We start from the raw sequence: 19795 nt of genomic DNA on the forward strand, positions 1-19795 counted from the left end.
ATGGTTCATTTTCCTCCACAGAGAGGACCAGGAGAGCTCAGAGGTTCCCACAGGTCCGTCTGCCCAGCAGCATCAAACACACCTGGACTCCATCTTCATGGTGTGTACATGAACAACTACTTTAACATCTCTCAGGTCACCATCATCTCCATGCTGCACTTTGTAGACCAGTGGATTGTCCGTCTGTCCAACATGGACCTGATGGTGGCTTCCATGTTCTAGTTGATGTCATTCATAGAATGTTCTGTTCCAGCTGCTGGAGGAGAACATCCTCACTTTTGTGAAGAACGAGCTGAAGAAGATCCAGAAGGTAATGAGTTCAGATTACCCAGAATGCTTAGAGAATGAGGACGAGGAGGTGCTGGATGAAGAGCAGAGGAGGAGCAGAGAAGCATTTGTGAAGATCTCAGTGCACTTCCTGAGGAGAATGAAGCAGGAGGAGCTGGCTGAGCGTCTGCAGAGCAGTAAGAGGATTTCTCTATAGACTTACCATGCTGATACATGAGACCTTCACTAATGTCTCCAGAGACGGACAGAATATATTCATAGTCATCCTCTGAGGAAAGGACATGTTTAAATCTGTTCTTTGACTAATGGATCTTCTTTGTTGTCTTCATTCAGGACTTCCTGCTGCAGTTTGTCAGCGTGAACTCAAATCCAACCTGAAGAAGAAGTTCCAGTGTGTGTTTGAGGGGATCGCTAAAGCAGGAAACCCAACCCTTCTGAATGAGATCTACACAGAGCTCTACATCACAGAGGGAGGGACTGCAGAGGTCAATGAAGAACATGAGGTCAGACAGATTGAAACAGCATCCAGGAAACCAGCCAGACCAGAAACAACTATCAGACAAGAAGACCTCCTCAAAGCCTCAGCTGGAGGAGAGGAACCAATCAGAACAGTGATGACTAAAGGAGTGGCTGGCATTGGGAAGACAGTCTTAACACAGAAGTTCACTCTGGACTGGGCTGAAGACAAAGACCACCAGGACATACAGTTCACATTTCCATTCACCTTCAGAGAGCTGAATGTGCTGAGAGGGAAGAAGTTCAGCTTGGTGGGACTTGTTCATCACTTCTTCAGTGAAATCAGAGCAGCAGGAATCTGCAGGTTTGAAGAGTTCCAGATTGTGTTCATCTTTGACGGTCTGGATGAGTGTCGACTTCCTCTGGACTTCCACAACAATGAGATCCTGACTGACGTCACAGAGTTGGCCTCAGTGGATGTGCTCCTCACAAACCTCATCAGGGGGAAGCTGCTTCCCTCTGCTCGCCTCTGGATAACCACACGACCTGCAGCAGCCAATCAGATCCCTCCTGAGTGTGTTGGCATGGTGACAGAGGTCAGAGGGTTCACCGACCCCCAGAAGGAGGAGTACTTCAGGAAGAGGTTCAGAGATGAGGAGCAGGCCAGCAGGATCATCTCTCACATCAAGACCTCACGAAGCCTCCACATCATGTGCCACATTCCAGTCTTCTGCTGGATCACTGCTACAGTTCTGGAGGAGGTGTTGAAGACCAGAGAGGGAGGAGAGCTGCCCAAGACCCTGACTGAGATGTACATCCACTTCCTGGTGGTTCAGTCCAAAGTGAAGAAGGTCAAGTACGATGGAGGAGCTGAGACGGATCCACACTGGAGTCCAGAGAGCAGGAAGATGATCGAGTCTCTGGGAAAACTGGCCTTTGATCAGCTGCAGAAAGGCAACCTGATCTTCTATGAATCCGACCTGACAGAGTGTGGCATCGAAATCAGAGAAGCCTCAGTGTACTCAGGAGTGTTCACTCAGATCTTTAGAGAAGAGAGAAGACTATACCAGGACAAGGTCTTCTGCTTCGTCCATCTGAGTGTTCAGGAGTTTCTGGCTGCTTTTCATGTCCATCTGACCTTCTTCAGCTCTGGTGTCAATCTGCTGTCAGAAGAACAAACAACCTCCCTGTGGTCTAAAGTCTTTGGAGACAAACCTGAACCAAAGCGTCTCTACCAAAGTGCTGTGGACAAGGCCTTACAGAGTCCTAATGGACACCTGGACTTGTTCCTCCGCTTCCTCCTGGGTCTTTCCCTGGAGACCAATCTGACTTTCCTACGAGGTCTGCTGACACAGACAGGAAGTCGCTCACAGACCAATCAGGAGACAGTCCAGTACATCAAGAAGACGATCAGTGAGAATGTGTCTCCAGAGAAAAGCATCAATCTGTTCCACTGTCTGAATGAACTGAATGATATTTCTCTAGTGGAGGAGATCCAACAGTCCCTTAGATCAGGACCTCTCTCCACAGAGGAACTGTCTCCTGCTCAGTGGTCAGCTCTGGCCTTCATCTTACTGTCATCAGAAGAAGATCTGGAGGTGTTTGACCTGAAGAAATACTCTGCTTCAGAGGAGGCTCTTCTGAGGCTGCTGCCAGTGGTCAAAGCCTCCAACAAAGTTCTGTAAGTACAGAGAGAGTTAGATTCATACATCAGAACTGAAACATGCCGCCATCTTTTATACTTACTGCTTCTTCTTCATCCCTGTCTTCAGACTGAGTGGCTGTAACCTCTCAGAGAGAAGTTGTTTGTTAGAGACAAAACATGGGGCTAAACGTCCTTTTTGTGAATTAATATGTGTGTTTCCATCACATCACAAGAACCTTGTAGACAAGGCATATTTACCACATAGTAGCTTGAAAATAGACCGTCTGAAACACAATGTTCTTTCACGATAAAACATCACATGTTCATCCTGTTGTTCCTGTTATTCAGGCTTTATGATGTCCTGTTTCATATAATGAATGAATGAAAAGCAGAGGTGGGAAGAGACTGAAGATTTTAATGTGTGTCTCTACAGTGATGATCTGCTGAGTGATGGTTGATTATTTCTGATTTGATGAAGATTCATTCCACATTTACACTCACTTTGTTCTCTCTTTCTTTCTATGGAAGGAGTCAGAAGGAGGATAGAGAAGCTTAACTTTGAATTTAACTAATAAACAACAATAAATATCCCTGCCTCATCCTGATATTAATACCACAGTAATTCCTGTAAACAGTAGAGCACAATAAACCTCCTTGTTCTATGTAGAACAAAAATAATTGTAAACACTTTCACTGAACATGTTTTTTCACGTTCTAACTGATCGTATTTTAGTCCAAACTCATCATCAGATGATTCAATATGAATTCAAATGTTATTTTTCTTGTTTATTATTGTCTCTTCAGACTGAGTGGCTGTAACCTCTCAGAGAGAAGCTGTGACGCTCTGTCCTCAGTTCTCAGCTCCCAGTCCTCTAGTCTGAGAGAGCTGGACCTGAGTAACAACCACCTGCAGGATTCAGGAGTGAAGCTGCTGTCTGCTGGAGTGAAGAGTCCACACTGTGAACTGGAGACTCTCAGGTCAGGATTCAATTAAGTCCACTTGGTGTCTTTATTTACATCCATGGTACATTTCTGACTTTCATAAGATTCTTTCTGCTTCCATGATTTAAATCAAATATGTATTTTCCAACTCTTTCCATAAAATATGTTTATTTTCAATATAATGTAAATATTTACATTATAGAGTTAGTAGTAATGTTATCAGATTGCTGATTTACATTAGTGGGTGTTTAGTTGTGACTGGAAACCAGTCAGTAACCATGTTAATGTGACCCCTCTGTACCTGATAGTATCTTAGTACTGCAGTGACCTTCCAGCCCTCACAGCTCCCTCAGATCATGTGACTTGTGACATGTGTCTTATTCTGTGTGTCTGCAGGCTGTCAGGCTGTCTGATCACAGATGAAGGCTGTGCTTCTCTGGCCTCAGCTCTGAGCTCCAACCCCTCCCATCTGAGAGAGCTGGACCTGAGCTACAATCATCCAGGAGACTCAGGAGTGAAGCTGCTGTCAGCTGGACTGGAGGATCCTCACTGGAGACTGGAGACTCTCAGGTATGAAGAGGCTGCAGCCACAGACCATCAGTCTGGTAGAGGAGGTAGAGCTGGAAACCGTTTCTCTGTCCCACTGTCAGCCTGGTTAATAAGACCCTGACACACCAAGCTGACCTCAAACTACCAGAGACTTATCAAACTGTTTGTGTCCCACATGAGACCATCAACACAGACAGAAGTAGTGAGGAACAGTAGCCAGGATGCGCCTGAACAGGGAGGAAGGTGATGAAAACCTTGTTTCTCTGGAGCTTTGTCTCCACGTTATAAGAGAGGACAGTGTCTCCTGACACGTTGACGGCATCATGGTGGGTTGATATGAGTCAACGTGGTCACGCTGCAGCTTTGTGGGCTCTTAACAACTCAAACAACACTTGGATGTTTAGATGCTGGTCATCTGCCTCCAGTGTGTGTTTGTCCTTTAGTCCAGACATTATTATTAAGAGACAAACAGTCAGAGAAACAATCTGTTCAAAGCGTCTTGATGGATCATCACAGGAGGAACGTTTGGTGTTTTAAAGGAGTTCAGCTTCACCTGCTTTTGGTGCTTTGCACTGAGAGACGGTTCCCTGGATGATAAGAGTGGACTTGTTGAAGCTACAGGTGACAGTCGGCCACAGACGCTCAGTGAAGAACCAACAGCTGATGGTGGACCTGGAATTAGTATCAACTATATCGTAGAAATGAACAGAACATACCAAAAAAACCCTATCCAGATAAATGTTGCCATCCGGATGGAGTGAATGTGATTGTGGTTGGATGAGAAGTGTTGGGAGCGGCTAGGGGGTCGTATTAGGTTACTAGCAAATGAGGAAATAACTTATGGACATTAATAGAATTATTAATAATCACTAAGATACTTCTCAGAATGAATAAATAACGGGACACCACCCTGAGCTAAGAGGGACCAATAACCAATACTATAAATCAAGTCTCATAATTGATATTCACTCCTTGAGAGTGAAGATGTTGGAAGGAGTTAAGTTCGAGCACTGGCGATGTATGTCAACGGTCACCATATAAATGCACAAGTAAACACAGGAAAACGGTTCTTTAAAGTATAACAGGGTTTATTAACTCACAGGAACACCGATCAAGATCACCTATAACTGCAACCAACAATCCCCATAACACTTATTTTAATCCTTCTCACTAAATAAGCAATCAAAACCAGAGTGTGTGTGTGTGTGTGTGTGTGTGTGTGTGTGTGTGTGTGAGCACAGAGGGGGGTGAGAGAGAGAGAGGGGGGGGAGACGAGGGGGGTGCAGGGAAGGAACGACGGTGCGGTTGCGCGCAACAACAAGCGGAGTGCCGGTTATCACACTAGGGGGCGAGCGAGAGCAGCGGGGCGGAAGTGAGACCGTTAAATCAAACCACCGAGGAAGACGGGAACGTTAAACAGTGTAATACGACTACTGGACGCGAGGGGCGAGCGAGAGCGAAATGCAGGAAGTGTTCCACGTATTAAAGCAGGGGGGTCCAAACGTTTTTCACTGAGGGCCACAGACAGAAAAATATGCGAAAGGTTGAGCCGCTCACTAAAGTTAAGGTATATCACCTCTAGTGTATTAACAGTAATACAAATCAATCAATCAAATGTAGGTCAATTATGCTTGATAATTTATTATACTTACAGAAAAAACTGCATACATCACATCTTTCTATGTTTGGGTTTTCATTTATCTATTTTCAAATAAAATCAATCAAATGTAGGTAAATTATGCTTGATAATTGAATAAACTTAAAGAAAAAAAACTGCATAAATCACATGTCTCCATTGATGGGTTTTCATTTTTTTTACAAAAAGCGTTGGCAGCTCATCCTCAGATTGCTTCTTCGTCAGGATGGGGACCCCCTTCACAGCCCTGTATAAAGAGGGAAGGCTTTATTTAACCTACTTATGCAAATCATTTATCAGCTAACGTGTTTTAGAAAATGTTATCAACTTTAATTGACTGCATTCATTAAGTAATTGGGCTTTTGAACACATGAATACTGAGTAATATATTTGAACTCGCCTACAATGGGAACAGTGTTGCACTTAATGGGAGCAGTGATGCTGCTCTGGACTGAAGGACGGCTGGCAGGTCACGAGTAAGTTTGCTGGTTGAGATGTGAAGGACATCACAGAGATGGCTGTCGCTCATTTTGGTTCTCAATCTGCTTTTGTTCAGAGTTAACAGAGAAAATGTTTGCTCGCATATGTATGTTGTGCCAAACAGACTGGTCATTCTTTTTGTTATCGTCAACTCCCCGCAAAGAAATGAACAGTTGTGCGGCGTCTGTTGCATCTTTCATCACATGCAATGGAGTAAAAGTCAAAAGCACAAGCTTTATGTGACACTTGATTCTGTATGTTAGCTGACATGTCTTCCATTCAACGCACAATTGTGTTTGTGGACATGCTCACGTTGTTGAATTCCTGCATCTTTTCCGGGCACATTATTCCAGCGACTTTAATGAGGCACTGTTTAACCAAGTCACCGTCTGAGAAAGCTTTCCCGCGGCGCGCTATGAGTTGAGCTAGCTCATAGCTAGCTATTGTAGCATTTGGAGAGACATTGTCCACAAATGGGGACAACATGGAAACATGCACATTGTGTGAATACTGAATGGTCTGTATCTGCTTTATCTTTATGAAACAGTTTAATGTGAATGTTCCTTTGCACACGTCCCATGAAGCTTGATCTGTAGCATGACGTCATTTCTCCCGTTTGAATTCACATCTGGTGAAAGTACAGTGACAGGTCCATTTCTTATTTGTTATCCATTCATCTTCTTCATGAATATATTCCAGCACCTCGTCGCTGTGTGACGCCTGACTGACAGTCTGTGGTCGTCTGTAAGTAGTGGTAGAAGAAGAAGAGGTGCTCCATGTGGACATGAAGGACAAAGCTGTGTGTGAGAGTGATGTAATGTCCATGTCTCCATGCTGCTCTGACCCCCCTCCTCCTTTCAGGGTGGAGCCTGATGGAGTCCGATGGTTGAGACCAGGTCTGAGGAAGTGTAAGTGTGCTTTGATTCATGAAGATTCAACCATCTTCACACTGTGACATCACTCATTCACCTCTGTGATGTCATCATCAACGTGTCAGTAGATGAACACATGATTAATAACTGCAGCTGTATTGTGTCTTGTTCTCTCATCAGATTCCTGTGAACTCACGATCGACACAAACACAGTAAACACACAACTCAAACTGTCTGACAACAACAGGAAGGTGACAAGTGTGATGGAGGATCAGTCATATCCTTATCATCCAGACAGATTTGACTACTGTCCTCAGCTGCTGTGTAGAACTGGTCTGACTGGTCGCTGTTACTGGGAGGTCGAGTGGAGAGGAGACGTTGATGTATCAGTGAGTTACAGAGGAATCAGGAGGAAAGGAGACAGTAGAGACTGTGTGTTTGGATACAATGATCAGTCCTGGAGTCTGATCTGCTCTGATAGAGGTTACTCTGTCCGTCACAATGAGACAAGAACATTCATCACCTCCTCCTCCTCCTCCTCCTCCTCCTCTGGTAGAGTAGCAGTGTATGTGGACTGTCCTGCTGGCTCTCTGTCCTTCTACAGAGTCTCCTCTGACACACTGATCCACCTCCACACCTTCAGCACCACATTCACTGAACCTCTTTATCCTGGGTTCAGGTTCTGGTTCAGTCCTGGTTGCTCAGTGTCTCTGTGTCCTCTTCAGGAGGGAGAGTCTCCTCCTGGTGGAGAACCTTCCTCTCTGCTCACCACATAGTTCAGTCTGTACAGCTGATGGTGGTTCATGTGGGTGTAGATGCAGGTGGAGCAGGTGAGGGGTTTCCCGAGCTGGTCTGGACTCTGGGGGGTCCACAGCTCTCTGGGACTCAGATGGAAGTGTGAAAGAGCTCAGCTTAATGCTGCTGTGCTCCTTCAATCAATAGATGATCATTTAGATATTGGCTCCTAATTAGGCTTTAATCTTCATCTTTATGTGTTCAAGAAGACATTTTATAAGACGCTCTTTCATCTGTCCCCCCATATGAGACAAATGTGTCCTTATGTGTGTGTGCGCTTCATCAGCAATAATAAAAACAAGGCGAAGAAGGAAAATATGAATGTGTAATTCTTTTTGAGCCCATTTTAACTTCAAATCTTTCTAAATCTTTTGAGTGAAATCAAATCTAATTTCACATAATCAGGTTTGTTTTGAACAAGAAGCTTTTTAATGGTTCAGCAAACCTCTCAAGGAAATATTGAATATGCGTTACTTGTGTTTTTATTCCCTATAATGTCATTTACAACATTTACTCCATGTGTTACTTTAACAGAAATAGAATTGTTTGGCTCTAATGTTAATAAATGACTTTTATTAGAAACAACTGTACATGTTTAAACAGGCCTTCAAATAAAGATGCTTTCAACACGCTGTATTATTTCTTTTGACATGAAATACTCTGATCCTTTTTAAAGATGCTGTACTATTGACTTTTGTACTGTTTCCTCCATAATATCTGTATTTATTCTACAGCCCTGTTGCTGTGTCAATAGCACAGAGGAAACATTGGTGGTGCAGCATGTTGAAGAAGGAAGTGAGTAAATAAAGAAATGAGTAATGAATAAGTTGCTTTATTAACCTTATTAACCTTCACGCAGAGCCGTCTCACAACAACACAAACTACTGAGCTCGCTACTTCAGGTGCAACTTGAAGCTTTCATTCTGCACCAAATATCACACTTCAGTCACCAACAAAAACACACAAAGCACAAGCACACATTTGATAACAGGGTGGAGTTTATCTCCTCACAAAGTGGAGTATTGAAAGTGTGTGTTGGACAGAAATATATATATAAATAAAAGTGATCAAATCTGCTGGGTGTAAAATATACATACAGCAACATGAATTAGCAGTTTTGGTGCCTTAGAACGTTGTGTCAATGCAATGAGCTTCATGGCCTCTTAACCTCTTGTGAGTGCTTATGAGTGACTACAGCTGGTGACTCTGAGGCATTTAAATAGAGCTCATTGGATACAAACGCCCACCAACGCTACAATGGGAAAGTCAAAGGAGCTCAGCATGGATCTGACAAAGCGAATCATCGACTTGAACAAGTCAATGATTTTTATTTTAAATCCAAATATAAATAAATATTTATTGTCGCACCCAAAGAAGTTTCACCGTGATGATAAAGACACACAACTATTCACTGGAAATAAAAGAAAGAAAATAAATCATTTGCAACGTAGGCTATTTGCCATTTTATTTTGTTAATATATAGGCTATTTAATATGAACAAAATAAAACATACATACACATTTAATAATAAATAAAATGCATCGTATGCCTACTCACCAAAGACTGAGTATTTGAACACAAAATCCATCCTCCTTTCTTTCCTCAAGAAGACTTCAATGACTCTATCAGTGCGTTTAGTTCCACCAATAAGTCCTTTTCTCTCGACATGGAGGCTGATGCTGAAAGCCCAGTCTGTCCAGTAGCATTTCTGGAATACGGTTTGATTTGCTTTGAGGCGGAGAATGAGCGCTCGACAGAAGCCGTGGACACAGATAGTCACTGTCACACATGCCAGTGTGTGAAGTCGCCCCGTGTCCTCATTCAGATGTTTCTGCTTAAGGAAATCAAGGAGATCAGACGGACTTTTCCCTTCAAAATGAGTAACAGCGTACATTACAGTCACTTCTGTTTTTAGCTTGGACAGGTCGAACAGTGTTCCGTGTCTCCCTGTTAAGCTGGAGGAGGCCGTTTGCGGGGATTTCTTCCGGTAGGTCTGGAAGTGCTGGGGGTCCAGGAGGGAGAGGAACATTCATTTTTCGTGGTCTTGAAACCGGTTTCGTATAAGAATGTTGTCCAGAATATTGCTGTGGAGTTGTTGGTGGTACGTGCGGTCTCCTTGTGCTGGGTGAACTGGAGACGCTGTGTCATCGTAGATCGGACTGAACCTGCGCCTCTCTCGCTCAATCGTGTCACAAAACTCCGTCACCTTGTCGGGCAGAATTGTACATCCACAGTTTGTTTCTGTGGGATTCCAAAAAGCACATCCGAATAATGAAAAATCCCATTGAATGTTTCAAGCAAGAAACAAAACTCAAACTCAAACTCATCCAGACGTTAAATCCATCAGCCATAAGCACAGTATTTACATTACAGGTCATTGAGCAGACGCTTTTACCCAAAGCGACTTACGTTACACTTTCTCTTTTACATTTGGCCCGGGGAGCAATGAGGGGTTAGGTGTCTTGCTCAGGGACACTTTGACTTGAGACACGGGGGCGCGGGACTCAAACCTCCAACTTTGCGCTTCCCAGCACTCCCGCTGTACCCCCTGCACCATGACGCCCCGTCCCCGTCGTGGTCGTCATGGTGTTCCAGTAAGTGGGTAAAGGGCTCCTTTAGGGCAGCTCTCTTTTCAAAGACGGCATTGACCAATCTAGATGAACATTGCCACCTCGTTGGTGCAGCCTTAGGAAGACGGCGCTTGCAGATGTCATCCAGCAGCTGTGTGCGCTTAGGGGATCGTGAGAGAAAGTCTGCAAGGCCGTTGAGGTTGGCCAGGAAGACCTTCTTTAAGCTCTGAGGCTCCTTGAGTCAGTACTAAATGGAATCGATGTGCATAGCAGTGAATAAATAAGGCCATCGGTGCCCTCTCCTTAACTTTAGCCTGCACCCCATTGAGGCCAGATGCCAAGACTGCTGCGCCATCAAAACACTGCCACAACTTTATCCACACTACATTCATTTCCCTCCAAGAAACGGAAAATAAGAGCGGCAATGTCATCAGCCCGCTGGCCGCTTGTCACATCTTGAAATGGGATGAATCGCTCCTTGACTCCTGTGTCCGTCACATAACGCAGGACGAGTGGGAGCTGTGCTGCATTTCTCACATCTGTTGTCTGGTCCTCCATAACAGCAACAAAGGGAGCTTTTTAATCCCCATTCTGATCTCTTCTCCCATCACTTCAGCAATAGCATGAATTAGGTCATTTTGTATTTTGCCTGACGTCCCAATGAAGACTTGCTTAGTGGACAGGTGCTATCGTAAATCTGTGTTGCTTTCAGAAAAGAAAGAAAGAAGCTCCACGTAGTTCCCTTTGTTTGTGGAGTCAAACTTTCATCGTGTCCCCTAAATGAACGTCACGATCAACGAGTCTTTTCAATATTTCCCTATTTTTCTTCACCTCTTAATTGTGCAGCTCCGTTGCCCTGCGCGCTGGTTCGTTGAGCTGTACATCCACTCGGGTGTCCCTAAAGGTTTTGAAAAGCACCGTTGCTTGTAAGTGTCCAGCCGTACTTTGGTGTCTGGTTGCTGCCTTGGTTAGACAACTCAAGTTAGCAAATCCAGTGTGGCTCCAAACACCAACTCCATCACTGGCAAATAACAGGCATTCCCAGCAGTCCAGTTTGCAGAGCTTCTCGGGGCCTGTGAGCCGTTGATGGCGCTCGTAGTTGGAACGAAGAAAGTGGCGAACGAACCCCTTTCCCGCCTGTGACGGGCTTTGTAGCATCGGCCTCGGGCGACCTCTCGGTATCAAATCGGTATCTTCTCCTCCTTCTGCCATTGTGGGTTAGAAAAACAGCTTAGTAGACTACTAAGCTGTTCATTGGAATTAAGATTTAATAGTAGTACACAAATTAATTCAGTTTCCTAGTTCTGAGGTTCTGCATGGACCTGCTCACATAGGACCCGCCTCTCAATATTGGTAATCCAATCAAAAGACGTGCACGCACTACGAGGCCGACATACAAAACGCATTCAACGTAACGACAAGAGACACACGTGCTTTAAACACACAGGGAAGGCGCAGGTGATTGGACACAGGTGGAAATACAGGTGGACACAATCAGGGACACGGCGGACAATCGCAGGGCAGGAAGTGAAGCTAACCCAGGGACACAAGAGGCAGGAAACTACAAACCCACACAAAGTCCTCTCTGGTAGAACGGGTGAGGAGGCCCTCATCCGGCCCAGTGGGATTAGGATATTTTCTAATGTCCCTTATCGCTTTCAGACCCAGTTGGGTCTCTACGTTGGTGTAGAGAGAATCAACGTCGGTGGAGAAAAACATAACACTAGATTAATAAAATGTTCCTAATCACTTCATAGGTGTCTTTTCATATATCTTTCATGCTCTTGGGACAAGCGGTTATTATGGATATCAATAAACTCTTCTACGAGACACAGTCTCTGCCGGTGGGAGTCCGATGTGGGACCGTCCAGGTCTCTGGTCTAATTAAGGTGGTTAATGGGTTCTGGGGTAAGATTCCTTCAGGTGGATGAAGGGCTGGCGAGAGAACTCTGTGCTATAGTTGAAATGGTTCATCAGTTTAGATTTTCTGTGATAACTATAAAGGTCTCTGCAGAGCATCTATTTGTCCATCACTAGTGGAGCAGGAATGAAGTAGAAGCTCTTCTCCAGCAGTCCTTCATCCCCCTGATATAATAATCATCTTTTATCAGGATGTGGCTTGAATTAAGTTGCACTGTTCTGATGACGATCTGGTGCTCGAATTCAAACCTTCAAACGGAACTTTGACTATTGACACATTGGGTGAACACCAACAGTGAGACAACTCATTTATAGTCTGGTTATTGGCCCCTGATCCCAGGGTGGTGCCCCGTTATTATTTATTAAATACTATTAATTTGATTAATTTAATGTTTCTACCTGCTGATAAACAGGAACCTGCCAGATGTCAACAGGACATGCGTGTATTAAATAAGGACATGATAAAGTAAGCAGTGCTACAATGTCTTCTCACAGCTAATACGCTTAGCTGCTTCTCAGATGTGTGTTTGATAATGTGGCCCCCCGGACTGGAAGGAGCCCTGTAGAGAGTGACAGATGATACCAGGTGGTAAGTATGGGCACCTTTGGTTGCCTGGTTCTTCCACGTCTCCCTGTTGTGGTGAATCTCCTTGTTCCATGTGACCTTGAAGCCCTTGAAGTCCACCGTGGTCAGAGAGCAGCTGCCCTCTGAGCCTGTACTCTTCACACTGGACCTCTTTCCATCACTGCCACTGACACTGTGGTCACTGTGGACAGTGTAGACACGTGCACACAAACACACATCCTGTCAGACGTGTTGAGGTAGAAAGCTGGTGCCTCTTATTGGACAAAGCAACGCCGTCAACGTTACCCTTCAAAGTAAAAGCATCAACGTGTTGACATGTAAACAGGATGTAAATATTGTTTCCTAGCGTGTTTAGATGATAATGCAGCTGTGCTGTTCATGCTTAAGGTTATAGTGTATTAAAGTACACAAAGTTTCCTTAAATAAACAGTGTGTAGCGTATCGGGGATCTGTTGATGGAAATTGAATAGATTCTTACTATATGCTGGTTTTTAATAGTGTTAAAACTATCTAGGGAGGGTGCCCTAGCCGCCCGCTACCTTAAACCGGATTCTTCGGTTTTACTGTCTGCCTTCAAAATAAAAGCTCAGTAGCGGGAAAAGAAGCGGACGCCAAAAGCAGCGGAAAGAGAAGAGGACAAATAAGTGAGTTTAGCAGGATGACGTGTGTGTGACGTATTCTATAGTTTGCACAGGGCCTTCGTCTCAGACAGGTTGATATGGTGGAGGACGATATTGCTGCAACCCTCTGCAAGATGGGCACAAAACTAAGGAAGGTCTGCAGACGGGCTGTTGAGAGGACGAGACGACAAAAAGGACAAAAAGGACAGCTCATCGGTGGACGGCGGCAATTTGTTGTAATTGATGAGTCATTTCCGCCATAAGAGAAAGGTGTGTAGAGCTGCAATAAAAGGCTTGCTGTAAATGGTTTGTGATGCTAAGTGATAAAACACCATCTCAATTAGTGGCTGGACAGAATTTATTAAAATGAATGTTTTTGGTTTCTTGTACCATAAAGCTTTCGCTCTCAGTCTACTTTCAGTCTGCATGTATAAGTATTCTCATATGGTTTTTCATATATGAAAAACTAAACAACCTTTGTCGTTATCATGTAATTTGTATTTGATGACACTCTAAAAAGTAAAAATACATTTAGTTCATCACAGGTCATCATGTAGTTGGTCAATACACCACATGAGCTGTTTATGTTTCTTTCCATTGTTTTTTAACAGTATGGGAGAGGAAGAATGGGTGGCATGGAGAAGACGGAAATGGGTCTTCGGCGTGCTTGGTGTGCAGCAGCAGAGGAGCAAGAGAGCGAAGCCGGTGCTGCGCCTTGTAGAAAGAAGAGGACCTTGTCCCACTGAATGCACATCATGTCAGGATAGGATCAAACATCATTAGTGATGAATGGCGTGCTTATCGTTCCCTGCATGCACTTGGCTACAATCATATGACTGAATCATGCAAGGTGGCATGTAGATGCCCAAACAGGTGCCCACACACAGCACATAGAAAGAGGCGTAGCATTAAGGAGCAAGTGTGGAGGCAAAGAGGTAATCAAAGCGAATGCTTTGTGTCTGACCATCTTTGTCTTATAGAGGGACTCAATGGCTAAGCAGGAACACAGAGACGGTCCTCTTGGTAGGACACTACATGATGTAGCTAACAGGTACAGGGTGGAGGCTACAATGGAGGCTAAATAGTGGGAGTGGATTACAGTTTCATTTCCATTGCTGCCCCTGAAAAGGTTTGCTGAGTTTAGAGATCAGAATACAGGAAAGCACATGGTGATTTTACTGGGAAACATCTAGATGCCGTCCATGACTTGATGTTGTGCTGATGGACCGTGTTTTAAAAAAAAGTTAAACCGTTAAATGTTCAGAGGAATTAAATAATGATAATCTACCTCAGTTTTATCATGCACTTTAAGGTCATTTCAATGTTTTTGATAATATGCCTTGATTTTTACAGATCCTGAAAGTGTTTTTATTTTTTACATTTGTAGTCCACAGCAATAAATAAAACTATTTTGGCCGTCACAGTTGAAACACTTGTACTATGTTTTTTTTTCTTCCCATTAAGTGAGGGACTGTAATGAAGCCATTTGTACTGCCTAAACCAATTGTCCTGAAATCTGAGTGTCTTTTTTTTCAGGGACTGAGTTTCAATAAAGTGGGTATTGGGCTGGTCTGGGCAGGTACCGAGCTCCTCCTCACGCTGATCTAAACCACTGCCTCCTGTGCCTGGTTCTGTCTCTCTTTCCCTGTCAGTCTCCTGAAATATATGTATATAACATGTAGCGTTGGAAAAACCACCAAGAAATCATACACAAGATGCAGGTACCTGCAATGCCTTACTTAGCTACATACTTAAAATGACTGTCTATGTGCAACACTAATTGCATTCATTTCACATTAATTTCTCACCTGATCATCTGCATGTCCAGAGCTTGTCCCTGTGTGGCCACTGCTTTCATCTTGCCTGTCTCTTTCCCCGTCTCTCTGTGACGCCTGCATTGTGACCACATGTCATTTTATCAGAAAAACAGCGACTCGTGCTGCCCACTTCGACCGAACGCGGGCCGAACCATTAACATGATGGGGAAGGGTGGCGGTGACGATCCGACCGGCCGGCGGTAAGGTCGATGTATGTATATAGAAATATTTTACATATTGTCTGCTGTATGTTGGGGGGGACAGATTGGTACCTTTTCAATATTGGGGGGGACACGACCCCCCCCCAAAGAATGCGTGGTTACGCCTATGGACCATCACATGTCCATCAAACCACATGTGCAGAGAACCCATCCAAACCACGGCGAAGGAGGAGAAGCTGCTGTTGGAGGACGTCCTCCTCATAGACATTCTCAGATATCTGCAGCAGCAGAAGCAAACAAGAGACAGCAAGACAGGAGACAACTGCAGGTGAGAGACAAACAGCCCCAATACCCCGTCCCCCCCAGAGGACAAATATCCAGCAGGTAGAGACCGTTCAATGGGTCTCCAGCAGACAACGTGGGGACAATAGAGGACATGGATGTTATATATGTGGACAGGAGGACCATTGGTGCAGAGTGTCCCAGGAGTTATGAAAGGGACATGCGACCAAACGCTCCACCACGGCTGTTCTATACAACGCAGCCCGGCAGAACCAGAGGACGGGTCCACCTCCCCCCCCTCATACAACCCCCATAACAACTAACTGGTGACACACCGACGCCCACTGCTTCCCAACAGCCCAGATAAGCAGCCTTAGTCTCCCCAGTTTACGACTCACATTCCAGGTAGAAGAAGGGAGAATAGAGAGTACAGACTATTGAGAGTGTCAGAAAATAGATTTACAACCAGTACGAAACATTGATTTACTAATAGAGGGAAACTGTCAGTAACAATGAGACACGGTTGTGAAAGATTTAAATGAGGAATGAAGGTCATGAGAATTGTAGTACATAGTGTCAGTTTTTTGTATTGATGTTTGTAGTTTTTTAGTCTCCTCCTAAACTCAGAGATGGGCTGTAAATTGTTGAGTGCTGCTATTGAGTGTAAAGTGCACGATACACTTGATACAGTATCTGGATGATGGAAGCAAACGTCTGATCAAAGGAACATTGATAGCAGCAGTACATGAAATAGGGAAACTTGTTAGACGGTCATCCTGTAATGGTACAACAAGTAGTACACACTGGAAGCGAATGGCGTAAACAAACAGATGGTCGTCCTTGTTTCAGCCCACTCAGCTCTCTTTCCCTTTCTCACTCCGTTGAGACTTGGTCGAAAGTCTTTCGGAGACCCTTTTTAAAATCCTGGATGGAATTTGTTCCGAGCAGTAAAAGTTTTTATACACACATGTGAAGGCCATCCTCAGTGGCAGGTGCAATTTACAATTAATAGACCAAAAAAGAAGAAACGCGGATATGAATACCAAACAAGATGTGAAGCGTCTATGAGATCGAGTCGACCGCCCTCCCTTCTCAGGACACAGCTAGTGGTGTGAATCTTGTGGTCTGAAAGCATTGTTGTGTGCTCACAAACCATGCGATCGTAGGTCGGCTCTTGATCTTGTAACCGGCGGCACATATTGGCCTCAGTGTCAATGAAGGCATGCAGCTCGCTCACTGGCCTTTTCAGGTAGTGCACTTCATTGGGGGCACGAGAAAGTGCCATATTCACGTTGTATCCTGTCGGAGGAGTCCAGAGCAGTGAAGCGCCAGCTCCGGGTCTCCGGTTGTTTCCGTGGTACATGGTGAATATCAATAAAAAGACCGGTGGAAAGCCTGTAAAAAGGCGTTTGATAGACGGTAAACGACTCAGTGTAGTCTTTAAAAAGACCGGTGGAAAGCCTGTAAAAAGGGTTTTGTTTTGATGGTAAATGACTGACTGAATGTGGTCTGTGAAAAAGGGTGTTGAATCTTTCAAAAGGCTACTTAACTCTGTAACGGACAGATGTCGCTGATAAATTCTCTGGAGAAAATATCTGAACTGCTCCCTCTGAACTCAGTAAGACAATGAACAGAAACATCTGATTCCGTTTGCAAATATTCTGATTCCGTATGCAAATGAATGTTGGAATAATACACACTCATGTGGGGCGAGCATTCCGTCACCATGGAGACGGGGTACAAACACGGCGCACAGTAAAATATGTATATACACATCTCATAAGCAGCACGTTCAACAACGTCTCTAAAATGTCAGCCATTAACAAAGACTTTAATACAAGACATTGAATGACATTGTTCTGTATCACTATTGGTCAGAAAGTCACCTGTATTTAATTTGCCTACCTGAAACCCTTTGATGCTCACCTCAGAGTTCAGGGCCACCGTGATAGAGAGGGGGAGCTGCTGCTGTTCGGCTGTGCAGGAACCACTTCCTGTTGACCTGCAGACCACCGAGCCGCCACGCTGGAACACAGAAACCTGAGAGGAAAACACAAGTTTCATATAGAATATGACAGAGGAAGTAACCCTCGCTGTGTGAATTGAGACTTTAACACTAACTGTGTCCAGGGTGACGGGCAGACCCAGAGTCCGGCCTCCTTTATGCGCCTTTGCAGTGAGGACGTCGTACCAAACCTAAAACACAAACAGCCCTTCATGTAACAGGCGCCATGAGGTGACTTGTGAGTCACTAGAAGACGTTTGTTACCTGCTGCTTGATTTACCTCACCAGATCCAGGAAGAAGGACTCAGCTTGAACACGCGGCTTGGTTACAGGACTGGCCAGCAGTGCTCCACCTACATACAATCAAAGACAGTTAAGCTCATAAAAGTGAGAACTTCACCCAGTAAAAAAAGGTATTCATCACCAATCATATACTGGTGGTCCACAGCGAAGGTGCTCTGTTCTCCTGGGAACTCCACCCAGAGAGGTCTGTGCGCGTTTGAATAAAACAAGCATTTCCATAAGCTCTTCTTAAAAAGTGGATCTACTGATGTTTTAATGACCAACTTAAAACATGACAAACATGGACCTCTAGTGTCAGAGAGCAGAAGGTAAAGTGGACAAACAGCCTGCAGTACTTCCACTGGGCAGCAGAGGGAGGCAGACGGAGATGTGAGCCAGGTGGAACAGAGTGAACCAGTAAGGCAGCAAACAGGACCTGAGGACACAAGAGGCAACACTCGGATCATTACACACTGAACAAAGAGGACTGTGCACGTCGACGCTGATATTTAACAAGGCCACCTCCTCTTTGTCCACTAAGACACATTTTGACGATTCGTCCTGTTTATTGTTTTTTCACGCTAATTGAAAAAAAACCTAGGAGATGATATTCATTAAGGGAAAGCAGTCGTTCCTGGTGGATCCAAATGGCTGTGACTCATTTGACTGAAACAGTCAGAGAAGCTCTGTTGGATCGCAGTGCGGACGGCGCCGGTGACTTTCTCCCCAAACAGCTTCGTCCCCTTTGCAGAGTGACCTCTGAAGAACGGCTGCAGGGCGGCCGCCTGCTTCCAGCGCGGCACCATCTCCGGCTCCGGGTCACGTTGCACGCCAGGTGAGGCATCGGCCCAAGACCAGCGCCCCCCTCAGGCCGCAAAGAGAGAGCACTTTGCTGTGTTACCTCGACAATATCGCATGTAGAATCGTCAGGGTTTATTGTATATTCTTTCCTGCCTGATTAGGCTCTCGCCTCACAAGGAGAGAATGTATTTACTTGTTTATATCCTCTTTGTTGATCTGTCCTCATCGGTCTCCGGCTTAGATGAATGAACCTGTGTTTAATGTCACATTGCTGCAGTTCCCTGAGACCACGTCTGCAGAAATGCAGATGTCACGGTGTATGTTCTTTGGGGTACAGGCAGGACACAGCAGGTTTGGTAGACAATCCTTTTATTTCGTTGCTTCAGTTGTCAACGCAGCGAGAGCTCCCGGCGTCTCGCTCGCTCTGCGGCTCTCTCCTCCTGATCGCCCTTACTGCATTTTAAAACCAGACCAACACCATCAAAACACATTCAGCTCAGCTGAGGCCGATTGCCTCCACCTGCCACGTTCCCTGAGCCCCTCCCCCTCTCTCTCCCCCCTCTGCAGACGAGCAAAAACCACGGCCACCACCACAGCAGAGTTCTGGAACGTTTTTATAAAGGGCCTAAAATGTCTGCGAGAGAGAGGCCTCAACCACTCAACAGTTTGACACCGGGACAGAACATTCCAGTTCAATGTTACAGCACCAACGTCCCTCATTGGTAGCAACTCTACTTCCATTTGACCATTTTAGACATAAACTCTATTCAGTCAGAGAAACATTACCAGGCCAACAAGACCCCTCATAGATCTGCCCGTCTCTGTTCTTGATGAAGTGCCCCCCATCTCTGGCCTCATTAGACAAACACCAACCGGGGTCGATCTTGATGTGAGGATCGGTTATCACGACCAACTGACAGAGAAGAAAAAAATGCACCATAATGATTCGTGACACCCAAAAACAAACAAGGCCGACAATGTACGCTAGAAACTCACCTTCCTCTTCCTCTCCTCCAGGTGGCGCTGCAGGTTGGCCGGTTGGGGGGAAAAGCGCGGCGTCCCAGGTGAAGTAACGCTTCCCCTCCGCG

At 45.0% G+C, this 19795-nt stretch overlaps 2 protein-coding genes across 5 annotated transcripts in view; one reads left to right on the forward strand and one right to left on the reverse strand.

Moving 5' to 3' along the window:
* The window catches only part of LOC144390259 (protein NLRC3-like), a 67086-nt gene extending 58794 nt beyond the window's left edge, over positions 1-8292 (forward strand). For 2 of the 4 annotated variants that reach the window (XM_078096721.1, XM_078096722.1), the window contains 7 exons: positions 22-100; positions 254-464; positions 622-2425; positions 3194-3367; positions 3728-3901; positions 6858-6904; positions 7049-8292. In XM_078096721.1, the coding sequence (XP_077952847.1) occupies positions 22-100; positions 254-464; positions 622-2425; positions 3194-3367; positions 3728-3901; positions 6858-6904; positions 7049-7644 (3085 nt within the window). In that variant the 3' untranslated portion in view covers positions 7645-8292. The remainder of the gene's footprint in view (positions 1-21; positions 101-253; positions 465-621; positions 2426-3193; positions 3368-3727; positions 3902-6857; positions 6905-7048) is intronic. The other 2 variants (XM_078096723.1, XM_078096724.1) reach the window with 2 other exon arrangements.
* The window catches only part of LOC144390310 (dual specificity calcium/calmodulin-dependent 3',5'-cyclic nucleotide phosphodiesterase 1C-like), a 442515-nt gene that overhangs the window by 121206 nt on the left and 301514 nt on the right, over positions 1-19795 (reverse strand). The window lies entirely within an intron of this gene.

This window comes from Gasterosteus aculeatus, chromosome 21 (assembly GCF_964276395.1).
Source record: "Gasterosteus aculeatus chromosome 21, fGasAcu3.hap1.1, whole genome shotgun sequence".
In the NCBI taxonomy this organism is placed as follows: domain Eukaryota; kingdom Metazoa; phylum Chordata; class Actinopteri; order Perciformes; family Gasterosteidae; genus Gasterosteus; species Gasterosteus aculeatus.